Source organism: Peromyscus leucopus, chromosome 7, assembly GCF_004664715.2.
Source record: "Peromyscus leucopus breed LL Stock chromosome 7, UCI_PerLeu_2.1, whole genome shotgun sequence".
Taxonomy (NCBI): Eukaryota; Metazoa; Chordata; class Mammalia; order Rodentia; family Cricetidae; genus Peromyscus; species Peromyscus leucopus.
This window is the reverse complement of record NC_051069.1, coordinates 19,287,818-19,314,159: the sequence shown is the minus strand read 5'-3', so window position 1 is coordinate 19,314,159 and position 26,342 is coordinate 19,287,818. Positions and strand designations below refer to the sequence as shown.

General features: G+C 39.0%; 1 protein-coding gene across 1 annotated transcript in view; it reads right to left on the bottom strand.

The window, feature by feature from the left end:
• Positions 1 to 1,659: 1,659 nt before the first annotated feature.
• Cul5 (cullin 5) overlaps positions 1,660 to 26,342 on the bottom strand; it is a 47,076-nt gene continuing 22,393 nt past the window's right edge. The window contains exons 8-19 of the mRNA XM_028864968.2: positions 23,098 to 23,191; positions 20,966 to 21,096; positions 20,645 to 20,752; positions 19,568 to 19,632; positions 13,726 to 13,858; positions 12,029 to 12,160; positions 10,614 to 10,737; positions 10,191 to 10,366; positions 9,395 to 9,556; positions 8,369 to 8,487; positions 7,670 to 7,793; positions 1,660 to 4,984 (exon numbers count right to left, since the gene is read on the bottom strand). Coding sequence (XP_028720801.1) covers positions 4,790 to 4,984; positions 7,670 to 7,793; positions 8,369 to 8,487; positions 9,395 to 9,556; positions 10,191 to 10,366; positions 10,614 to 10,737; positions 12,029 to 12,160; positions 13,726 to 13,858; positions 19,568 to 19,632; positions 20,645 to 20,752; positions 20,966 to 21,096; positions 23,098 to 23,191 — 1,563 coding nt within the window. The 3' untranslated portion in view covers positions 1,660 to 4,789. The remainder of the gene's footprint in view (positions 4,985 to 7,669; positions 7,794 to 8,368; positions 8,488 to 9,394; positions 9,557 to 10,190; positions 10,367 to 10,613; positions 10,738 to 12,028; positions 12,161 to 13,725; positions 13,859 to 19,567; positions 19,633 to 20,644; positions 20,753 to 20,965; positions 21,097 to 23,097; positions 23,192 to 26,342) is intronic.

The following is a 26,342-nucleotide window of genomic DNA, read 5'->3' as shown; positions in this document are numbered from 1 at the left end:
GCCTCCCTTGTATTGAAATTTCATTGATTTCTGCCCTGATCTAGTTTTCTGATGATTTTGTTACTGCTATTTTTCTAAGACCTTGAAGTTCACCAATATTTGAGACCTCTGATCTAAAAAAAAAATTTCATGTGTATGACTGTTTTGCCTGCATGTATATCTATCCACCAAATGCCTGGTGGTCAGTAGGGGGAAAGGGGACCTTTGAAACCAGATCACCTGGGAATCAAACCCAAGACCTATGAAGAAGCAGCAAATGTTCTTAACTGGTGAGCCACAAGCCCCTCAAAATTTTGTGAATAAAAATTTGAGCCAGGTGTGGTGGCACACATATTTAATTCCAGGACTCAGAAGACGGGCAGATCTCTGTGAGTTCAAAGCCAAGCTCGTCTACATAGTGAGTTTTAGAACAGCCAGGTCTATAAAGACCTTGTCTCACAAAAACAGATTAATTTCTTAGTCTAGCCCACTAGACATTACCAGGATTTTGTTCTGTGGGGAAAGGTGTTACAAATGGGCAGGTGTTCTCTCCATAAATTCCATTTTCCAAACAGTTTGTTGTCACTCTGTGACCACACATAATGCCCTGCCTCTGTGGGGTCAGATGACACCTCTGTGGGGGGATTTCCTTGTCTCACTGCTACACGTTGTGGGGACGAACACGGATCACCGACCTTCACAGGAAGTGCCTTTACCCACTGAGCCACCTTGCTAATTCTTTAGTTCTGAGGTAGGTATCATACAGCCCCAGCTGGATTCAAACTCCCTACATTACTAGGAAGACTCTGAGCTCATGGTTCTCCTGCACCCACCTCCCAAGTGCTGGGATTTGGGGCCACTATATACTGCCCTTCTGTTTTAAACCTGACAGTGACCTGTATTTATTCCTTGCAAACCCTGTCTTTCATAGTAGAAATGTCTATCCTACGCCCATCCAGCTGTCTGAATGTTGCATGCCTCTAAGCTCCTTCTGGTCAGTATGATTGTGCTCTTAACAAGGAAGTTTGCCTCCAATTTAGCTCACTGTGGAGCTGTCTTCTCGGTGGTGGGGGTTTGTTTAGGATTAGAATGCTCACTAGGACAAAATGCTTGAGTTCTGGAAAGGGCTTGTGCAAGAAACTTAATATTTAAGCTTAATTAACTAATCTTGTTTTGGCTCAGGTGAACCTTATGTTTTTCTCTAACTTCAATTCCAAGTCACTGCTCCTACACTCTCCCTATCTCAGTGAAAGTCCTAGGTCAAGGTGCTTTTTAGCCATTAGGGAGTCATGTATTCATCCACCCAACTGTCATGTCTTATTTCTGGTGCTTACAGTGGCTACAATTTACCACATACCCCCAAACATAACTAAGCATTCTTCATTGAGAAAGTCTCACTATGCTGCCCACGCTAGTCTTGAAATTCTGGGCTTCAACAACCAGCTACCTCATCCTCCCAAGTAGCAGCATTGCCAACAGAAACCATTTTCATTATTTTTAAAGACAGTAGCCCTGACTGGCCTGGAGCTTGTGAGTACACCAAGCTGATCTTGAACTCAGAGCCACGCCTGCCTCTGCCTCTGGAACACTGGGATTAAAGGCACATGACACTATTCCTAGTTTGCCAAAAATCTTAACTATTGTAAAACTTTTTATAGTAGAACACCAAGATTTTCTGGATGAAAGCATTTATATTACACTTTTATTTTGCAAGAAAATAAATTATACAACTTAAAAATAAAATCCAAAAAATTAAGCAGTTCATCAAAATATTTCAGCCTACTGCATACAGAAACTGCTACTGTGTAAAACTGTACAGTGTCATCTCAGTATGTAGTGGTGCACATTCAAAACTGTACAGACATGAGGAACTCCAGACCACACATAATGTAGATGACAGGAACGCCCTTGAACAAGGTTTCTTTCATAACTGTGACTTGAGAGAACTTGTGACAGCATCCCGGTCATTTACATGAAAACAGAAGAGCCAGCTTGAGTTGATGACAGCAAATCTTTCTGTAAACTAGCAAATATTCCTCCAAGATTGAGTCTGAAAAATTTGCCCTTGGAGCAGGGCTAATGATAACATATTCCATTTAATGAAGAGTAAAAATAAGAATAACATTTCATTTTTGGAGACTTTAATATTTATGCACAAATTAAGAGCAAGAGATTTAAATGAACAGGTTGATAAACCCAGGGACCTCCTCCAATAATTGTAAAAATTGGGCGACTTCAGAATTTGAGGATCCTTATAAAATTATTAGAACCATGATGGTCTAACATTTGTCTAGCTGTGAGCATCAAGTATTTTCCACTGTGTGAATCTGTTTCTTGTCTCCTTACTCTGGCCATGAGATGGCAACAGGTTACCATTTATTAGATGGAAGTAATCAAAACTCTGAGCCTGCTACACTATTCATTTAAAAATGGCTCTTTGTTGGTGGGTAGGAGGTGGGGCTTTTCTTCCCCTTACCTGTGCAATGCTTGGCCCTGCTTAGACAGCAAGAATGCAAGGTCTGCAGGGGAAGAGAGGTCAGACAGGGAACATTAATGGTGGTTCTGAACCTTCAAAAAGCTCCTGGTTAAAATCTGTTTCAGAATTTTTTAAATTAGCAAATCTATTGATAAAATATTTAAAGAAAATCTCAACAATGGTATAGGCAATAGGCACCTTGTCAACTAAACAGTTCTGAAAAACACCAAAAAGTAGTTACACTTTTGTATATATATTTTAAAAAAAGGATGAAAACTGTTAAGTCTGTGGTATTTACTGCTGTTCATTCCCCAAAATACAATTAGGACATAATTAACTATTAAAAAATTTATAAAATTTAATAAAAAACTTTGCTATGGATTTATTGTTACCCACTGTGCATTAAGTTTGCCTTTATAAATCAAAACATCACAGCTCTCATTCTTAAATGACCAAAGCGATTAAAAATTTCAAAGATGTTCTAAAAAAAATTATGGTTTAAAATGACAAATCTTAAACATTAAGAAATGGCCTAAAATTTCTCCCTTGATTGTTTCCTCCTTTGGCATTCTGGTATTGGGACATAAAAATTTGCCAACACCAAACTATTAAGTAGAAGGGCCACAGTCATTATAAAATGATCTCCTTGAATTCTGGATGCACCAGCGCCAGCTATCATCCACATCACGGAAGCAGCGAGCACTGAGTCGCTCTGCACACACCTGCTCTCACCATGGCCTCCTCAGAGCAGCAGGGTCGACGGGAAGCACACACGCACTTCCAACTTCCTATCAAGTTCACAACAGAGATTGGACTGTAATTAGCAAAACCATAAACGTCTGACACATACTTCCCTTCATTCCGGGAAGGAGCTCACGGCTGCTGAGGCTGCAGGCAGGTCCACAGCCCACTGTGGTGATATAATACTGTATGCTTCTCAACTCTCCATTTTCTGCTAATTTCAAAACCATACTTCAAAATATTACTTAACATCAAAGGTTACAAAATAATTTGCAAGAACACTTGAAACGTGCACCACAATGAGTAAAAATCCACATGGAGCCATTTTTCCTGATGGGGAGTAATTCTCTCTTCAGCTGCTCAAGTCTTCAGTGTCTAACTTCCCACTGCACCGTGAAGTCCTGAGACACCGCTCTGGATTAACTGAGAGAAGCAAGGTAAGTGTTGCCCTCTGAACATTTTAAAAATGCTTATTTTTAAAATATATAAATATATATGTACATATTTGGCAAGGTTACTGCTCACAACTAACAACTCTGAGTGCTTCTCGGGTCTCAGGCTGCAATCTCAGCTCTCATCCTCCTAGGTGAGGGGTAATTACCTTTTAACAGAGAATGTCTTTCCAGAAAACTGAGGTGGTAAATCCCTAATCACAACACTTTCAAAACACCAAATAATTCTATGCTACAGGTTTAGAAAGCAATTCTCTCATTGTACTGTATCAGCATATTTCTGCATTGTTTTCAACAAATTTAAGTGTATTAGTAATACACTTAACACGTTTGCTTTGCAATTCAGATTCTGCAATCAATGACTTACCTACACCCATAAAGTCAACAAAGGAAGCAACGTTCATCATAAACTTCACATTTTCAAAACAAGCTCTCCAACCATAGAAGACTTAGAAAGAAAGAAAAGCCCAAATCTTAATCATTTAACAACCAACAACTAAAACAGCAGTCCCCTGCTTAATGACAATCAGGATTTGTAAGGTAGAAATATTTAATACCATTTTCAGGTCACTATTTCAATCCAGTTATTAAACTGAAAGCAGTGTTTAACAAACAACTTGACAGCCTCATCTTCTCCAAGACACTTGCCCTTTCCCAACATGGTGTTGACAACTTCATTCTTTTCGTCAAAAGAAGCTAAGAGTGCTACCTCTAGCTTTAACTGCATTTAAAAAAAGATAAAAGCAATTCAGTGCAATATCTGAATTTCCTTCCTTGTGCAAGTATATTCCTTTAAAGAGGAAAGGGGGGTAAAAGAAGCAACAAAAACCCCACCCTCACCCTCCCAAAATGTTACTTCTCTTGGTGGGTAAGAATTCAACTGACTTTGAAGTTCATAATGGGCTCTTCATGAATGCAATTTTCTCCACAAAACTGCATGCTGATAAAGAGTGTGCAACATGAAGGGAATGCCATCATGCTAACTAATGTGACTGGCAAAATATAGTCGTTTGTAAGGTAAGGCAGAGAGTTTAATATTTATGTAATCAAAGTCCAAATAAACCTTTCTCCAGCTCAAACCAGGACAACTTTCTGTCCAGGTGCTCCAGAATCAGTGCTCAGACGGTGGCCCGGCGCTCAGCTAGGCCATGTATATGAACGTGTTGATGTCGGCCTCGTCTCTCCTGATGTACTTGTGCTCTATCAGCCATTCAATTTGCTCTTTTATCATTTTCTTCTGTGGTAAGAACATGTTTTTCAAAATTTCTACTAATTCAGTCTGCAGCTGAGCATTGCTAATTTTCTTTCTCATTTTCATTATTTGTATGATGGCTTCCTAAAAGAAAAATAAAAACGAAATACATTACGACATTACACTTGTTTGAGTAAAGCAAATCAGTGACTTTTCCTACTTCACCTGGACTTTTACTCAACGATTGTTTTCATTACACTTATTACAAAGATTTTGAAAGTAAAGAGATTAATAATGCCTGGTGCCTGACAGGCTGGAAGGGCACTGGATCCCCTGGACCTCGAGTTATAGACAGCTGTGAGCCACTGCGTGTTGCTGGTGAGATGGCTCGCTGGGTAAAGGCACTGGTTTGCTGGCAAGCACGATGACCTGAGATCTACTCCTGGGACCAACGTGGTGGGAAGTGGAATCAGTTCTTACAAGTGCTCTGACCTATACACACACATATACACAAATAAATAAATGAAATAAAAAAGATACAAGAATTCCCTTACACAAATTTGCCTCTAATATTCAGATATTCCTTTGTATAATAGAAGAGAACCATAGGTGTGTCTTAAAAATCAGGAAATACTACTCTATTAACTAGACAATTAACTAGTCTATTAACTAGACTAACAAAGTGACAATGTTTACCACAGATCCTGTTTTTAGTTTTACTCTTGTTTTTAATGTTTCAATGTTTCTATAGGGATCAACATTTTTCACCAAAGTCAATTTATCAATATGTCTTGGTCGTCTTTTTCGAGACAGGGTTTCTCTGTGTAGTCCTGGCTGTTCTGTAACTAGTCATACAGCATTTATACTGTATTAGATGTTATGATCTAGATTATATAAAATATATGGGAGAAGATGTGTAGGGCATATTCAATTACTACAGATTTTATCTAAGAGATGGGAGCAACCAGATTCTGGGACCTGCAGGAATAGGGGAGCAAGAGGAGGAATCCTTGAACTAATTCCCTGTGGACACTAATGGGCCACTGTAAGTATTCAACATTTGATACTGAATTTTACTGCCAACTAAATAAGCTTGAGAACCTAGCACTATTTAGCAGAACAAAATTTCCTGCATCAGTATGACAGTCTTTCCACTGATACAAGATAATCTGCAGTATATTACATTATCAGGCATTTAAGATTTTTAAACAAGGTTTCGAGGCATATCATTGTGCATACATTAAATGCTAAGTGTTTATGAGCACATGCCACAGCATGCACGTGGAAGTCAGAGGACAATCAGTTCTCTCCTTTCATCTTTTTTCTCCTGCCTGGTTTTTCGAGATAGGGTTTCTCTATGTAGCCCTGGCTGTCTGGAACTCATTTTATAGACCTCGAACTCACAAAGATCACTGTCCTGGAACTCATTTTACAGACCTTGAACTCACAAAAATCTTCCGGCTCCTGAGTGCTGAGATTACAGGTGTGGACCACTGACTCCTGGCTCTCCTTTTATCTTTAAGTTGCTTCCTGGGATCAAACTCAGATCACCAGGCTTCTAATAGTAAAGGATACCAGGCTTCAGATTATAAAGATGGCTTTATGTCAAAACTACTGGGGGTGGGGGTGTCTGTACCTCCAGAAATGTGAAGACTACAAGAATCATGAAGAATCTTAATCTTTCTTTATGCTTCAAACTGTATTGCACTGCACTGGCCACAGTTTTAGATAATAGTAAATAAAACTTGTAAAATTAGGACAAAAAAGTAGTTTGGGTTAAGATTTACTAAAATTAAAATAATCAATTTGCAATAAACTTTTAAAAGTTTAAAAAACTTATGTGTATCCATGGGTGAGCCCATGGGACAGTACATGCTCTAGTGTACAGGCAGAGGTCAGAAGACAACAACTGGAAGCTGGTTTCCTCTGACCACCATGGAGATTCCTGGGACTGAACTCACGTTGTCAACTGCATTTACTTCCTAAGCGCCTCACCATCTCTATTTTTCCCTATTATATTGTACTTAGTTTCTCTTGCCGTCTCTGTGTGCAGGTGTGCCGTGGTCTTTGTGGAGGCCAGAGGACAACTTTCCCAGGAACTACTTCTCCCCTTTACCACATGGGTCACCGGGATGGAGCAAGCTGTCACCTTGGTGTCAAGTACCTCTACCTCCTGAGTGGTCTCACATTCCAGTAATGATAATTGTTACCATGTTCAGAAATCATCATCATCCTAATTTTAACACATTTTTAAAAGGAAAATATAAACATCAGATGTTTCTTAGTTCTAAATAAAATTTCTAAATGCACATTAAATACAATTTTAAATACTTCAAGTCTACAAATTCTAAGCTGTTGCTAAGATACATTTATTCAGTGGCAATCAAAAGGAGACATAACTAAAAACAAAGGCTCTGTTCAAAGAATAAATCAGAAATTACTGGAAGCCTCCAAACCTTAAGGGCATTTCTGGTAGCACTAAAGAATTAGTTCACTGGGCAGCAGTAGCACACGCCTTTAATCTCAGCACTCAGGAGGCAGAGGCAGGCAAATCTCTGTGAGTCTGACATCAGCCTGGTCTACAGAGCGAGATCCAGGACAGACACCAAAACAACACAGAGAAACCCTGTCTGGGGGGGAAAGGGAGATTAGATTAATTTAATTTTAAAATTCTAGTTAAATAAGCATCAGCTCTTATTTACAAATAAATAACTTACATGGCTTTTAATTTAGTGGCTGGGGTTAAAAGAATGTACCACCATGCCCAATTTTTGAAAAAATTTTTTTTCAGAGTTTAAGAATTTAGATATTCTTTCTCCCTGTACAAACCTGGGTTCTTAATATTCTTAGCTGAACTATCCCTTCATTTTCTTCTTCTCTCATTCTTTCTGTAGTAAGCTGCAAGCGTCCAATCAAATTGATTTTTCCCCTTTTCTGAACTTTTCCATTTTTTCTGCCAAAAAAAAAAAAGCATTAAACATCTTGTTACAGCACAATGTCAGAAGTTTGAACTATTCTAAACGTTAACATCCAGAGCTGTTTAAAAGGGTAAGTAACAAACGCAACATACAGTTTTCCCTTAAGTAATCCTCAGGCCTGTTATGAGGACATCTATCTATAATTACCTGTAATCCAGCACTTGGAAAGCTGAGGCAACAAACTATTTCAAGCAATTATTTAAAAAAGCTCTTTAATTCCTTCAAACATGACATAGCCTCTGCTGACCAGTGACTGCATTCCTCAACAAATTACAGTTCCATGAAACAATAATAATTAAAGATGAGAGAATTTTATTCAGCAGTATCTGACTAAGTCTTCAGATAAATAGCTCTGTTGGATAAGGCGGTTCTATCCCACCCACTCAATCTCTAATACTTTTTAAATAAAAAAATGAAATGATACAAATCTAGTGATAATATTCAGTTACCGTTTTTTAATATTACACGAGGCAAATGATTATTTTAATAAAACCAAAGCACTAACATTCAGCATGGTACTTTTATTTAAATCAACCAACATGAACCTCACATTAGGCTGAACTCCTGGTTCACGGAGAAGAGGGTCCCTTCTGTGAAGTCTTTGGGGGAGTTGACTTGAGGTTCGTACAACAAAACTTGCCGTTTGAGCTTAGGAAAAGCTACTAACGACTGTGAGGGGAAAAAAAAAACACAATTAGCATAGTAAATTCTAAGGAGTGCTAGGATCAACTCTATAGTACAGACAAGAATGACTTCTGGACAAATTTACAATCTAAACTTTTATGTAACAGCTCCATACACATGACAAAGTAAATGCATTATAAAAAGGAGAGAAAAGAGTTGATTCTGAAAAATTGATAAATGTTCTTTTACTACATGGAGTGAAACAAGGACTGGTCAATCATACAGGACCTGAGTAAAACTGTCTGCCAGTGGTATTCAGACAGTTTCCTCCATTGAAACAGTTTATTCTGGAATTTGAATAACAGAGTAGACACTAAATGCAACTATAATCAAGAATATCATGAGCACACTTTACAAACGTTCACAAAAACTAAAACGAACCAGCTCAATCTCTTCCTCTTTTTTCGTGGACCTTTTCTACTTTGGTAACTTGCCTCTTTCCTTTCCTTTTCTTTCTTTCTTTTCTTTTCTTTTTTAGTTAAAAGTCATATTCAGAGCGTCATGAATTAAAAAATTTACAGTGAAAGAAAAAAAAAAAAAAAAAAAAAAAGGCCGTGGGGTGGTAGCACATGCCTTTAGTCCCAGCACTTGGGAGGCAGAGGCAGGCTGACTTCAAGGAGAGCCTGGTCTACAAAGCAAGTTCCAGGACAGCCAAAGCTACAAAGACAAACCCTGTCTCCAATACCCTTACACACACCCCACTGCAAAAAAAAAAAAAAAAAAAAAAAAAATCAAAAAATTTATAGTGTCTTAGGTATGAACTTCAGGGGTAGAATGTATGCCTAATGTATACAAGGCACCAAAATTCCAGTTTTACAAGCTATTTGCATATTCTCAACCATGTAACTTGACACTATTTTAAAAACAAAATCAAAGAGAAGATAAAACAAACCCATAAAGTCCTTCTAAGTTCAGCATCAGGGAGTTCTGTTGCAAGTTTTAGATTTTCAAAGCTGATTTTCTCTCTGGGCCTTTGGTTCCATGCAAACAGCACAGCCAACTGAAATGTGGTTACTTCCAAATCATACTGACCGACTTCATTCTTAAATGTTATCTGTAATAGATAACAGGGCTTTATGAAGCTTACTGTAGTATATCTAGTAAAATGTACATGAGATACTAAGGGAAAATCAGGTTGCTACTTTTCTTCCAAGACCCATTCTTCCTACCTTATAGGTAATAATTTTAGCAGACCTATAATGCCTCTCCCAGTTTCAGTGAGGTCATGTGACTTCATTCTGTCCAATGTGCTTGAAGTAGAAATGATGAGGTAAATGTTTACCTCCTTCTCCTTTCCCTTCCTTTTTGCAGAAGAACAGAGTTGGGGTTCATATTGGATTCTATAGTCAAGATCATTGGTTTGATAAGTATTCACTGAAACTTGAAAACCATGTCCCTAAAACTAGGGTCAGAGCCACTATTTTTTGTAATAATTTTATAATAATTTTACTTTTATTTTGCATGTGTGGATGTTTTGCATGCATTTATGCCTATACACCACATATGTGCAGTATCTGTAGGACAAAAGAGGGCACCAGATCTCTGGGGCTGGAGTCAAAGACAGTTGTGAGTCACTGGGAATTGAAGCCAGGTCTTCTGGAAAAGCATTAGTGTTCTTAACCACTGAACCATCCCTCCAGCCCTGAGGTAACTCTACTGGCACCCAAATTGATAACCCATCTACTTACAATTCCATTTGACATGAGATGATGCCAGTGTAATTTTCTACCACTATGATTTTTTTTGTAAAATTCTTCTACCTCAGGTATCAAATCCTCCAGTTCAGTAGGAAGTGAGACGAAGACTTTCTCAGAGCTTCTAGACCAGGCGCCAGCATTCAGAATCTTTATATTAACTGAATCAGCTGCAGGTAAGAAAATCAGAAATTATAAATATTTTGACAGCAAGTTAAATTTTACAGAAAATAAACAAGGATGAAGCTTTAGTTAAAAGGGTCCTTTTGTTTTGAGATAAATATTCACAGACCTAGTGTTCTATTTTGACAAATAGCTATAATATGGATTTTGTAAAAATCTTCGACATTTACTTTAAATAACTGAAAAAGATATTTTTAAGCTTAAAAAATACTTCCATTTAATTATAAATAATACCTGGTAATGCCAACTTATTATTTTTATGCATTTCCTTAAAAGCTTGGTTCAAGTCTTCAGATACTTTTATGTCCTGAAACATTCTAGCGAGCTTGTTCACATAATCTGCTGGCATACCAACTTCCTACAAAAATCAAAGACAGAGAAATAATAATTATGTAATCTGATATAGTACAAGGAAAAAACTTTAAAAAAAATCTTTATTTTTAATTTAATGTGCATTGGTGTTTGGCCTGAATATATGTCTGTCAGGGTGTCAAATCCCACTTAACAGTTGTGAGCTGCCTGTGGGTGCTGGAAATCAAAACTGCCCTTCTGGAAGAGCAGCTGCTGCTCTTAACTGTTGAACTCTCTCTCCCCAGCCCCAGGAATAGAAACCTTAGGAAATTATCTTGCTTATTATTGGAGCTTCTGGGGATTGAACCCAGGGCCTGCCCACTGCACGGTAAGAATGTTCTCTAGCACTGAGCTTCATCCCTATCTTAGATGCTTAATAAGAAAATTCTTTATTAGAATATAGTGTAACACCTGTAACATTTGATTCTTTGAAAACAAACAGGATAGTTTAGGTAGTCTTTGCTTTGTAAGATTTCAGTATGCATGGATTTCAGTTACTGCAATGTGAATAAAATCAGCTCAACTCCAGGTGACACCTTTAACAGGTCAATCCATAAATCAGGACAAAGATAACAGAAGGACAGCAGTGGTACAGCTCAATCACAGCATCCTCAGGGCCTGGGCTTGGTCACTAACCTGAAAGAATCAACTCCCTATTTACTGGAGGATGAATGGCCTTGCTAGGGTAATGGTCCTCTAAGCCTCCATTTCCTTGATTCACAGGCATGGACTACCACAACCAGCTTTTTATAAAATCACAGTGGTTGTAATTTATTTTAGTATTTAGTAGCAAAGACATGGTAAAAAAAATTTGGTAATTTCTTCCTGGATACTTCTTAAATTCAGTTAGAATTAATGGAAGTACAACAGTAAAAACAAAGCAGGCTTAAAATTTATTAAGAAAAAGCACATTAGACACTCCTAATTTTATATATTTGATTATATATTCTTAAAAATGAATCTACTTGACATTAACAATGATACCATAACATATTATTTTGCCATGAAAGTTGATTCATGTGCTATATATATATTAAAAAAAAAAAAAACCAAACAAGCAGTTTAAGTTTAAAAAAACAACACCAAAAACAAAAAAAAAAAACAAAAAACACCCTACTTTTAGGCAAATGAGATGGCCAATCAAGCAAAGGTGCTTTGTGATGAGCCTAGTCATCTGATCCAATCCCTGGGATACACAAGGTAGAGAAAGCAGGGCTCCTGCAAGCTATCCTTTTATCTCTTTTGCCTGCCTGCTCTCCACCCCCCCTCAAAAAGCGTGAAGGAGCTGTTGTACTCACTCTTAGCCACTCTACCATGTTCTCCTCAATCTCGCTGTCAGCAGAGATGTCCAATATGAGACGTCGGGTAAGATGAGCTTTGTGATACCTCATAAAGACATCCTTATTTTGTACATATTTAAGTACCAAGAGCTGCACAGAAGACAAAGTTACTTTACATTCTCAGCCATTTCTGTCATGTAGACCTTCCTATACTCCCCAAAAGCCTGAGAGACTCATTCTTAAAAACCACGAGACTGAAGATGTAACTAAAATGGTTTAGTGCCTGTCTAGCATATGAAGGCCCACCTCAATCTCCAACATTATACAGGGGTAAGAGCCCACACTTGGGAAAGGGCATGAACAGGCATACACTGAGGAATAAATGTATTTTCTTTTAGTAAGTTATTGAATAAAAAATTTAGGTAAAACTAACCTTATGAAAGTGTGACACTGTAAAACTTTGTAATAATTTTTACAAATAAATACACATCTCTCTTTATGTAGTGTGCACATGTGTATGATATGGAGGCTAGAGGTTGACATCTGGCACCTGGAACCTCTCACTATTTCTCTGTACTTTTTAAAAAATTTATTGTATCTGTATGGGTATTCCTGCATGTACCACATGCATACAGTGTCTGTGGACAATGTCAGATCTTTTAGAACTGGAGTTACAGATGGTTGAAAATGCATGGTCCTGTGAACCAAACTCTGGTTCTCTGCAAGAGCAGCCATGCTCTTTACTACTGAGCCATCTCTCCAACCTACCTTACTTTTTGAGACAGGATTTCTCACTGAACCTAAAACTCACTGACTCAGCAAAGCTGGCTAGTCAGAAGGCCTTGGAACCCACCTATTTTACACCGAATGCTTACCCCCAGAGTTGGGTTACAGTTGCTCATCACCACAATCAGCTTTTGGCTTTTACTTTACATGCATTGGTGCCATGCAGATGCTGGGAATTGAACCCAGGTCCTCTGGCAGAGCAGTCAGTGCTCGTAACCACTTAGCCATTATCTCTCCATTCCCTCAGTGTTTGGCTTTTGTTACATGAGTGTAGTGCTTGCATAGGACCTTTAATCCACTGAGCCAAAGTTCAGTTTATTTAAGAACCTAATATAACGCTGGATGGTGGTGGCACAGGCCTTTAATCCCAGCACTCAGGAGGAGGCAGAGGCAGGAGGATCTCTGTGACTTAGAGGCCAGCCTGGGCTACAGATTGAGTTCCAGGAGAGGCTCCAAAGTTACACAGAGAAATACTGTCTTGGGGTTGGGGGGAAAGAACCTAAAATATAACAAAGTATCTACTCTTCCTTCACAAGAGGACAACACTGCCTTGGAGAAGAATCCTCATGCTCTCCTGACTGGCATGGCTAAACCTTTTAGAGAAAAGTAGGCATGCCCATTCCTGAGTGGCACTCTAAAGACAGAAGCTGGACAGCCCCCAAGTGTTTCTACGTCCCATTTTAATCCTTCAAATATATGCTTCATGCCTGCTATAGTTCTTTCCTAGTTAGACTTATTCAACTGAGCATGCTCAGGAAGGACTATGCCTTACCTTGATGTACTTTCCTATGTGAATGTATATAGCTCCTCATAGAACATCTCTATCTCAATACTTCCTTTGTTGGAGAAGATACAACTATTTCTCCTTATCTACTACAGGAAAATCTTTACTGATCAAAAACTAGATAAATAAATAAAAATGTACTTACCACTTCTTTAAGCTTTGCTTCAATTTCCTCAGAGGTTAGTTTTTTGCTTAATGGTGTTTTCCTTAATAACATATCACAGTAATTGGCAAGCAACTCAGGGCACTTTGATTCAGGCTGAGTTTTCAACCCCACTCTAGAAAACAAAAGCATTATGATTGCCTGAGCATCTGCTTCTAAGATGATTTTTCTTCATCTCCACAACGCTGGTGATGAGCTGGCAATGAGCTCAGTGAAGACCCAAACAAGAGGACATATGTTAATAGTGGGCTTACTCTTTGCTCTGCAGTGGGAAGAGTTGATCACTGTCATCAAAGTATCAGCCTATGCTGCAGCTGTGCTAAGGATCAGCCTCTAACTGGTTTACCACTACATTTAAAATGTTAGCCAGGCGGTGGTAGTGCACACCTTTAATTCCAGCACTTGGGAGGCAGAGGCAGGCTGAACTCTGTGAGTTCCAGGCCAGCCTGGCCTACAGAAGAAGTTACAGGCCAGCCAAGGCTACACAGAGAAACCATCTCAGAAATGCCCTTCTTTGATTTTCAATTGAAAGCCAGACAGTTCTGTCACTCTGAGCAAGTGTGACCAAAAGCTCTGTTGCCCTATGGCAACAAGACTTCTCAAAAAGCAGGGAAACTCTGGGGCCCTGGAGACTCCTTGGTCTGTGAGTTTCGTTCGATCCTTTTGCCAAGGCTGCTTCTGTAGCTCTGCACTATTAGAACTGCTCTTCCAGCATCCTTCTGATTACTTCAGTTCTTCTCTACCATCACACATTTCATTGTTCCTCACAGATCAGAGTCCTATATAACCTGGATGCTTTACTCTGGGCGGTAAATTAATCCTGACTGCCAATGTGATTTCACAGAGAAACCCCTGTTTTAGTAGAGCACCTGTTTTAGTAGGGTTTGTATGTGAGGGTGTTTCCAGTGAGGGTTAGTCTCTGGTCTCTTCTGTTAGGAATCCAAACTGTGAAGAGACTGTTGGGAGGTGGCCTCACTGGAGGAAGTGGCGGCAGGCTGGACAGACATGGGGATCCTGGCCCACTCCTGTCAGTGCTCCACTGTTTCCTACTGCCATGATGGTAGTGCTGTACACCCTCCCTCCCATGAGGGGGTGACAAAATACAATAAAGCTTTTTCCTTTCAAATTATTTATTTTTTATTATTTTTTTCTTTCATTATTTTTGAGACAGGATCTATAAAGTCCAGATTGGCCTCAAACTCAAGATCCTGTAGCCTCAAGAGTTTAAATTAAATTAAAGGGAACATACAACACACCAAAATGTCTATGAAATTCTGACTTTTAGATATAAACTATAGAGGATTCTAATAGGTAACTGTATCAATACTTAGAACTACTAGAAGATGATGTGCAGGTATTAGTAGTCCAAATTCCAAGTTTCCATTTCTTTTTAGATTTTACTAAGCATAAATTCACTTTACCAACAAGAGTTTTGTTGTTGTTGTTGTTTTCTGTGTAGCCCTGGCTGTCTTGGAACTGGTTCTGTAAACCAAGCTGGTCTCAAACTCACTGAGATCTGCCTGTCTCTACCTCCCTAGTGCTGGGATTAAAGGCATGCACCACAACTGTCCTGTAATTTATTCTCCTTTTAAATTAAAGTTAGTATAGAAAGTAATGTGTTTCTTTTACTTATTTAATGAATCCATTTATTTTTATGGGTGGGTGGGTGTGGGGGTTGTGAAAGTGAGAGGAGACTTTGCAGGAATTAACTCACCTATCACGTGAGCTTCATGGATTGAACCCAGAAATGGCTCGGCAGCAAACACCTTTCTTTACCAACTTAACTATCTTGCAGATCCACAAATCGGCGTCATTTTGACATTTTGTGCATATCTGTCATGACACTTTGAATACATCCTCATCCCTGCTCTTGCTGATTCCCTTTCTTCTCCAGCTAGCCTCCCTATTCTGCCTTCATGGTATATGCATTTTCTTACTAATTCACCTGTTTATTTCCTTCTGAACTGGAGATCAAACCCAGGGCCTCATTGTTGGGGAATATTATTTTTAGAGGTGTTACTTTTGTTCATGTTGCATTTGTTTAACTCTGTGAAGCTGTGTTACTGTGCCTGCCTAAAACACCTGATGATATAATAAAGAACTGAACAGTCAATAGCAAGGCAGAAGAAAGAATAGGTGGGGCTGACAGGCAGAGAGAATATATAGGAGAAAATCTGGGAAGGGAAAAAAAGAGAAGCAGCCAGAAAAGGAAGAGGACTCCAGGGGCCAGCCACCCAGCTACACAGCCAAACAAGGAGTTTAAGGAGGAAAGAAAAGGTATACAGGAAGAGAGAAAGATAAAAGCCCAGAGGCAAAAGGTAGATGGAGTAATTTAAGAAAAGCTGGCTAGCAACAAGCCAAGCTAAGAATAAGTTTCCATGTGTATTTATTTGGGAGCTGGGTGGCAGGCCCCCAAAAGAGCAAAACAACCAACATTTCTGCCTGCTGGCAAGGCCTTGAGCAGCAGTACATTAAGTAGGAACAAAAAACTAAGTAAAAACACTTGCCACAGCACAAGCATCAGCATTTGAGAGCTCTAGGAAGGTTGAATGTAGTTCTCAGCACCAACCTCTGACCAGCAGCAAGTTTCAAGCTTGGTTTTCACAATCTGAGAAGTGGGAGGAGCAAGTCACCAAACCCAAAGGTAGAGGTCCATGCTGCTTAGGAGTTTACACTTTGCTCATGCAGTCAAAAAGGCTAAAAGATAGGCCATAAAAGAGTTCCAGAGGGAAAAGCCTCTAAACAGGTTACAGTGTTTAACAACATGCATAGCCTTAAGAAAAAAAAGGGTACAGTCATAGAAAGAAATGAATAGTTTAAAAATAGTAAAGTCTTTAAAGAGAGAAGTAAAGTAATATAAAAAAGAATAAGCCACATAGAGACGGGAAATACACAGGGAGTCTGGATCCTGTATGTTACTGTGTTGATTTTAAATTATTTGACTGTTGAGAAGCAAAAGACAGCTGCTAAGAGACATGGGATTGTGAACTGGACTGCTACATTGAACCAATCTAGATACTTTAGGAATGCCTTAACTTTAAAAAAGGAGTAAAAAAATATATGTGTCAAATGGAAATCAAAAATGCTTTGGAGAAGAGGTTTTGCTTTTGTTTCCACAGGAGACAGAAGGCTGTGGATTCATTCCAGGTTAATACTGACCAAGTGTGATGAGGTGAGACCTCCTGAAACCTGACAGGTGATATCAGCAAAGGTTACTGCTGGTCTTCCCTGGATTTGGTCATTATATCAAAATTTTTCTCTGGGACCCTAAAGATACTTCATCCACAGACAGCAGGAAGCAGTTTGGAGAACACAACGTTCACATTCCCAAGAGGGGTGTGGATGGATTTTGGTTATTTCGTGGGTTATAGATGTTTGTTATCATTTAGGTGAATATATTATATTGATACAAATTTAAAGTTATTTTTGTTACACTGTATCTGTTTCTACTCTTGTTTAAAGGATTTTTGTATATTGATAAAAATTTAAGGTTATTTTTGTTACAACATTGTGGTGATATTGTATTCCCCAAAATATTGTGTACCCTAATAAACTTATCTGGGGTCAGAGAACAGAACAGCCAATGGACAGACATAGAAGCCAGAAAATGATGGCACTCACACCTTTAATCCTATCACTTGGGAGGCAGAGATCCACCTGGATTTCTGTGAGTTCAAAGCCACACTGGAAACAGCCAGGCATGGTGACTCACGCTTTTAATCCCAGCAAGTGATGGCAGAAAGCAGAAAGGTATATAAGGTGTGAGGACCAGAAACTAGAAGCTTTTGGCTGGTTAAGCTTTTAGGCTTTTGAGCAGTACTTAGTTGAGATCTATTAGGCTTCCAGTCTGAGGAAACAGGATCAGCTGAGGAATTGGTGAGGTGAGGAAGCTTTGGCTTGCTCTGTTTCTCTGATCATTCAGCATTCACCCCAATACCTGGCTCAGGTTTGTTTTTATTAATAAGACCTTTTAAAATTCATGCTACGCAACATGTTGTATATGTTTCTATTCTTGTTTACGGTATTTAAAAATGTAAGGTAAAATTCTAGTTTTTAAAAGTTGTTACTATAATCTATATAGGATAATGAGGAAATATAGGTTAGTGGTTAGTCATTTATAATGATCAAATTTGAAGATGTTAGATATGCTTTCCAGTTCATACAGAGATATATTTTAGATAAACAAATGGTCTCCAAGCTTTCAAAGACCTACAGAATATGAATTTATAATGTTTTGTTAACATGAAGTTTATAATGACAATAAGACATATCTGTTCCTGGAAGCACCAATTTACTTTCAGAGATGATGGGCAATGAAGAAATTCCTTTCATTGTGGCAAGACTAGCCACTGGGCAAAGAAATTGCTCTTGCCTTTGACTACTGACAATGTGCTGTGCAGACTAGACATGCAGGACACACAGTAAAAAAGATTTTTAAACTTTGCCAAAACAAGGCAGGACAGTCCTTCAAAATTCCTGATTCACAGAAGAGTCTACCAGATATTCTGAAGGACACGGAAAAGAGTGATGAACTTTGTCAATACAAGGCAAGACAATCTTTCAAATTTCTTGTTTCACTGAAAAGTCTGCCTGATACTCTAAGCCTGTAGGCTGAAGATGGATGTCCCAACACTGCAGAGGAACTTTGGGTGACTGTCTAGGCAGCCAGATGTCTCTGTCATTGCTAGAGTTTTGGAAGTTGTTTGCAATGCACTTTTTGTTTATTCATATTTGGTAGACAAATGCTCTTCCAAGGAGATCACATGTTAAAAATGGTAATGCAAAATTTACATTAAAATTCACTTCCCCTTTAATATCACTATTTCAAAATACTAAAGTACTTTTAGTAACTAATAAAGAAAAACGAGGCAGATATTCTAAAGACTCAGAACAAAATGTATTTACAACTTCCCAAACATTCATTTATTTTGGTAAAAGGAGACTTAAAAAAAAAAATCCTAAATTAAAGAGTTTTGATAGCAACAGGTAGCAAATATTCTATGAACAACAACAAAAGCCAACCCAAGCCAGGTAAGCAAACACAGCACTTCAGAGCTGGAATCAAGAGGCTCTGTAGCCAAACTTTCTTAAAATTCAAAGATTAAGCCAACTGTGATGGCACATGCCTTTAATCCTGGTAGAAGAATGTGGGTTTTTGTAGCCAGGCCAGCCTGATCTACATAGGAAGTTCCACGTCAGCCAGAGGTACACAGTGAGACAAACAAAAATCAAAAATATTAAAAAGGTTACAGAGCTCAGAGGTGGTTCAGCGTTTAGGAGCACTGGCCACTGGCTCTTCCAAAGGACCCACATGGTTGACTTATAAACGCTGCACATCCAGTTCCAGGGGATCCACGGCTGTCTTCTGACTTCCACGGATACGAGGCATACACATCAGGGTGTACTTACACACATGCATGCAAACACTCATACACATAAAAAAAGTTAAAATAAACACAAACAAGGGCAAAGGATGTAGCTCAGTTGGTAGAATATTTGCTTATCATATAAAAAACCTTGGGTTCAATTCCCAGCACTGAATAAACCAGGCTTGGTGCATTGAACCTGTAATGCCAGTACACAAGAGAAGAGACATGAAGATAAGCAGTCTTTTAGCTCCTCCTTGGCTACATAGAGGATGAGAGCATCCTGGGTCAGAGACTTTGTCTCAAAAACAAAACAATACCAGCAATTAGAACTTAAAAGCAAACACAACAAAAGCCCAAACTTAATAGGGAAACAGGGCACCTTGCTCCCCAGTAAGGCAGTAATGTGTAACATAATCCCCCAAAGAATTATTTTTAAAAATAGTTTAAAAGCTTACCCTTTCTGCTTCAAAGGTAATTCAAGTTTAAATATGGTAGCATCATTAACAACAGCTTTATAAGCCTGCAAAAAGAACCCAATTTTAAATAGAATGACATTTAACATTTAAAATATACAAATTACATGTTCAAAGAAACAAATTAATATGAACCAGGTGTTTTCTCAGGTTTGTTGTTGTGGTGAATGAAGCTGTAAAATTTAGTATACACTCTAGAGTTATATCTCCAGCTCAACTTTTATTTTTACGGTATATGTGGAGTCAGTACTTTTAAAAAATTAATTATTACAGGGGTGGGAGCAGGCAAAGACAGTGCATGTGTGCTGTGGTGGTGGACTCTCCTCTACTTTTAAGAGTTCTAGAGAAAAAAATCCAGCCAACATTTCCTTCCCAGGGTCCATTTCCATCCAGCAAATGGTATGTTCTCCCATTTCACTGAGAAAACTGTGAACGTCAGAAAATGCAATACAAATGCTCCATGGGAAGTAAAGACAACTGTAGAGCGACTCTCACAGGAGCTCCAAAGTATGGAGGATGGAAGCATTAACACTGGGCCAGTAAAGGCAGTTGCTAAGCTTCAGACCCCCATTTTGAGAGAACCACGTCTTGGGAGTTGTCCGTTGACTTCTCTGCGCACATATGGCTTGGCATGCACACCCTCACACCCCACAAAATCAATAAATAAAAGTATCAACTCTCCTTGGGATGAGCTCTAGAGAGCAGCGGTGTAAAGCAGGGAAGATCTCAAAAGGAGAATGAATAACCTTCAAAACAAAGGGGCAGCATGCATGGGAAACTAAGGAGGAGCAGCTTCCTGTTTGAATCACAGTTCTTCTTTTTTTCCCCCAAAGCTGAGGACCGAACCCAGGGCCTTGCACTTGCTAGGCAAGTGCTCTACCACTGAGCTACATCTCCAACTCCTTGAATCACAGTTCACAAGTGTATTTGAGGCTTACCGAAAGAAATACTAAATCGGATGTAATAAATATAGTTTTCAGCTTAGCATTATGACACTGCTCATCAAGTCGACTGTAATAGTGGCACCTTGTACACAAAACGTTTACAGAGAAATGTTACCTTATCTCTAGCAGTAAGAAAACGAGGATCATCTTGAAAAGCTTCTTTGACAAGTTTACTGAATCTATTAAACAGGGTAAGTAATTGCTCCACATACTTCTCAGAGTCCTGGGAGAAAAATGTTTTGCATTTCAGCTTTTAAAAGGAAAAAAATATGAAACAAAAAATACTATTCTAACCAAGACTAAGGCTTTAAAATTGGAGAGTATTTTTCTTGAAAGTAAAACTGAATGATATTCCAAATTATTCTTTTATTGTTTCAGTCACAACTTTAGATGTAATTTGGGATGTACATAAATCATTGCCAAAGAAGGAACTTACAGTAGTGATAGTTTCAGCAGCTGCCACCATGTCTGCTAGGCCAGCACTGATGATGTGCTCCTCCAAATCCTTCAACATTGGCTCTATCCCATTAGGAACTTTGTCCATCAAAGAAAACATCAAATGTAACTCTGAAAGGACACAGCACATCATGTAATTACTTTATCCATTAAATTAAATTTCTTTCTTAATTAATGTCCATGGACTTTGTGTGTGTGTGTGTGTGTGTGCGTGTGTGTATGTGTGTGTGTTAAGAGATCTCACTAGTTAGGCCTGGCTGGCCTAGAACTCACTATATAGAACATGCTAACTTCAAACTCAAACAGAAATCTGCCTACTGCCGCTTCCCAATGTATGGGGAACTACAAGTAGCTATGTTTTCAGAAGTAAGATCCCAAAGAAATGTTACTTGGGAGTTTGAAAAACACTATGAGTATTCTGTGGCTATAATTTGTTTAGAAATTAAAGGGTTTTCTTTTAAAAATCTAATTAAAAGTGATAATTTTATTGCCAAGGAAACACCACTGGGCCTTCAATAAGATGAAATGTTTTTGTTCAAAAACAAAAACAAAAAAGTTGGGGGTAGAGGCAGATAGGAGAACTGATATTTCATGGACACTCTAGGCTAAAGCAGGTTCTGGGGTACCCTGATTTACAAAGTAAGATCATATATCTTGGGGGGGAGGGAAAATACAAATTTATACAGAAGACTACTACATTTCATAAAAAGTAAGTACATGTTCAAAGTAAAGGATAAGGATTATATAAAGTTGTATTAGAATTAACATAAAACTGTATTCATAAAATTTACAAAGTATTTAACTAACGTTCACAAAGCCTTACATCATGGTACTGATCACTAAATGAACTGTTTTGCAGAATTCTGTATGGATCAGATGTAACTGTTTAGATTGGCACTATGTCTACAAACTTAGGATACACAGAAGAGCTCAAAGTCATTCTCAGCTGCATGGCAGTTCTGACTCAAAAGCCCAATTCTAAGCTTCAGTGAGTTGAGATACATCCTTTAAAAGTAACCACAGACTGCCCTTCAGAAATAGACACAGGACAATCTGGACAATACAAATAAAAATTTCAAAGTGGTTTCTTCAGGAAAGTAAAGCTGTAATTATTTTCATGTTTATTATATACCTGCTACTCAAAACACAATATAATTAAGAAAACAATAATGTTTTACGTGGAAAAAGAATAAACGTTTGGGGGGGAGGGTTGTGTTGTTTTGTTTTGTTTTTTGTTTGTCTGATTAGGTTTTGTGAGACAGAGTTCTTCTATGTAGCCCTGGCTATCCTGGAACTTACTCTGTAGATCAGGCTGTCCTTGAAATCAGAGAAAAATTATTTTTCTTGCCCGGCGGTGGTGGCGCACGCCTTTAATCCCAGCACTCGGGAGGCAGAGCCAGGCGGATCTCTGTGAGTTCGAGGCCAGCCTGGGCTACCAAGTGAGTTCCAGGAAAGGCGCAAAGCTACACAGAGAAACCCTGTCTCGGAAAACCAAAAAAAAAGAAAAATATATGTGTGTGTGTGTGTGTGTGTGTGTGTGTGTGTGTGTGTGTGTGCGCGTGCGCGCAAACCCAAAACATGTAAAAGTCAGATGACAATTTGTGGGTCAGTCCTTTCTTTCCACCATCTGTGCTCGGGAAGCTGAACTCACGTCATCAAGCCCACTAAGCCATCTTTATCATTTTCTACAACGATTCACCAAATTTCTACACAAAAGCCAAATAATACTTGTTTCTATTCTTTTTGGGGGAAGAGGGGCAGTTGGAGACAGGGTTTCTCTGTGTAATGGCTCTGGCTGTCCTGGAACTTGCTCTCTAGACCAGGACTCATGGAGATCCACCTGCTTCTGCCTCCCAAGTGCTAGGATTAAAGGCGTGCTCCTGGCAGCTCAGTTCTAGTCTATACTGTGTTTCTACAACTTATACTAGCCTTTAAAAGTACAGTTTGACTTTCAAAGAAGAAAGACAAAAGCCTTCCGAAACAAGTAAGTGTTAGTACATACAGAAGGAAAGTCAGCCCAGTCTATAAGAATGACCTAACAGCAATTAATTAGGTGATTTGCTGAAGATACTCTTTTAAAAAGGTTATGTCTCTATGTGAGATTTTACGTACTTTCAGTTTCATTTCGTTTGATCATGCCTTGGCATTCTGCTAAAATAGTCTCTTTAAAGGAGGTCACCAGCGCATTTACACAGCATTCCATGAGCTGCAAAAACAAGTAACAGCAATAAGCTTTACTCACAAATCAAATCATACTGGTTCAACAGTAAGAAAAGTAAGCACATTGAAAGTACACTCTACCTACCTTCATGCAGGTTTCTGTTAATGTATGTATAAATAAATAAACCATACTACTTTACCAAAGTAAAGGAAAAAACTACAGAACTTAGGTTCTCTTAAATTTTAATCCTCCAAAACAGAGAGTATAGCAGAATATTTTAAGGTGTGTTACTTTTGTTTATGCTGCATTTGTTTAACTCTGTGAAGCTGTGTTACTTTGTCTGTGTAAAACACCTGATGGTCTAATAAAGAACTGGTCTAAAAAAGCAAGGCAGGGGTAAGGATAGGCAGGGCCAGCAGGCACAGAGTATAAATAGAAGGAGAATCTGGGAAGAGGAGGGGGAGAGCTAGGAGCCAGAGAAGGAGGACTCTAGGGGCCAGGCACCCAGCTACACAGCAAGCCATGGGGTAGCAGTAAGTTACAGAAGTAAGAGAACGGGAAAAGCCCAAAGGCAAAAGGTAGATGGGATAATTTAAGTTAAGGAAAGCTGGCTAGAAACTAAGCCAAACTAAGGCTGAGCATTCATAATTAAGTATAAGCCTCTGTGATTTATTTGGGAGCTGGGTGGCGGGCCGGCCCCAACCCCCCCCCCCCCCCCCCCCCCCGCCGAAAAAAAAGAGCCAAAAAACAACCAACAAGAAAGAAAATTAGCTGGGCGGTGGTGGTGCACGCCTTTAATCCCAGCACTTGGGAGGCAGAGCCTGGCGGATCTTTGTGAGTTCGAGGCCAGCCTGGTCTACAGAGCAAGATCCAGGAAAGGCGCAAAGCTACACAGAGAAACCCTGTCTCGAAAAACCAAAAAAAAAAAAAAGAAAGAAAGAAAATTAAAAATATACAAAATCCATTACAAGGTGAACTTTGGCTAACTCCTCATAGTTGGTGAAATCTATGTTAGAATTGTGATTGTCCAGAGGACAAGACACAGCCTGTGCCTGTTCTAGAAGAGATGATTAACTAAGAGGCAGAGAGTTAAACTAATCATCTGCTAAGATGCCTGCTAAAGTTTTATTCCCCCCCGCCCCGGACTGGAAAGATGGCTCAGCAGTTAAAAAGGTACTTGTTATTGTTGCTGAGACCCAGGGTTTAAGTCTCAGCACCCACACAGGGGCTACAGAGTCTAAACTCTGTAACCAGCGTATCCGATATCCTCTTCTGGGATCTTAGGCACTGCACACACATGCACACAGGCAAAACACCCAATCCTGACACCCTTATCCCTGGTGCCAGAGATAGAATCCAAGGCTTTTCTCAAGTTAGGCAAGGACTCTACCACTGAGCTATATGCCCAACCCTTTTTCCTTATTCGAGACAGGCTCTGACTATGCAAACCTAGCTGGCCTGGAACTCACAGAGATCCACATGTCTCTTAAGTGCTAGGATCAAAAAAAAAATGTGTTTGCAACCATACCCAGCACTGGGCTTAAGTTGGATTTTGAAAAATAAGTAGTCCTAAAATGGACTATGCCTTCTAGGATAATAAAGTAGACACAGTAAAGAAAGGAAGGAAAAATGCAGAAAGAAAACCTACAGTTCATGGTTTTTACACATAACTAGGAGAGGGAAAAAAAAATCAAGGAAATTTTAAAAAGCATAAGATAATGGGAGTCTCTTCCTTTTGAGGGAGCATTAAAGACCAGTGCAATGGAAATAAAAAGGATATATGGAGTGGCAAAGGTTGGTGAAAAAGCTATTGAAATATGACATCAAGGGGAAAGGGTCATGGGTTAAAGAAGACCATCAGGAAAATCTCCTTACAGGGGCAAGCAATTTACACCATCTACTTCCTCACTGCCAAGAAGAAATTGACTCCTCACATAAGGATTGAGCAAAGCAAAATGTGATGTGTGAGTCCAGCACCCAAGATGCTTGAGCAGGAGACCATTGAGTTCTAGCCTACCCCCAGTTTACAAATAGGGACCCTGTCAATCAAATAAAGATTGTGAGCACAGAAGCAAAATATACTAAGGATAATATATCTCTTTTGAAAAACTTAAAACAGATCATTACCTGTATTAAACAGGAAAGGAATTACATGTCTTAAAAATTATTCTGTCCAAAATTCTCCTTGGAACTGACATAATATTGGTAATCACTGAATATGAATTAGGTAAAGAGGATTCATTACTGTCCAAGCACTTGAGAGGCTTAAGTAGGAGGACCTTGAATTCCCTACTTCTTAGGGATATTCTAATAAAAAGCTTTTTGTTAAGTCTCAACTACACTAATGACTGTCTATCACATTTCTAGCATTCAAAAATAATACACACATGGTTAACAACTTCTTGCCCAATATGGTGGGAAGTTCTGCCCTAACTGCTGAGTGATGTCACTATACCATGGGACCTGAGTATGCCCATTCAACATCCTCCTCTTTAAAGATTAATTAATTAAGGTTATGCTATAGGTATGAGTGTTTTTCCTGCATGTATGTACATACACTGCATGCACGGTTGGTGCCTGCAAAGGCTAGAAGAGGGCACTGGGCCCTCTGGAACAAGAATTAGAGATGGTTGTGTGCCATCCAAGATGTTGCTAGGGACCGAACATGGATGGGCCCTCTGCAAGAATAATCAGTGCTCCTTACTGCTGAACCATCTCTCTCCAGACCTACACTCAACACTTACCTACCCCAATGAAATCCGACTAAAACCACGTAAGTTAACCATACAGAACTAATGGAAAAACAAAAATGCTACATTGCACAAACAGTTCCTCTGCAAGAACAATAAGTCCTATTACCTGCTGAGCCATCTCTCCGGCATCCCAGTGAAGCTTATTTTTTTTTTGCCTCCAGGTATATCTATCTCTGCACCATGTGTGTGCAGTTCCTTCAGCACAAAAGAGGGTACTGGGATTCCCTGGCACTACAGTTACTAATAGTTGTAAACCACCATGTGGGTGCTGAGAATCAAACCCAACACTCTAGAAGAGCAACTGGAGCTCTTAACTGTTGAGCCATGTCTCTAGCAACACCCACAATAATTTGTAAATGCACATAAAAACTTTTAAAATGTATTGAGTGGGAAATTGAAAATTAAAAACCAATAAAATTTAGGTCTGTAGAATGGATCAGAAT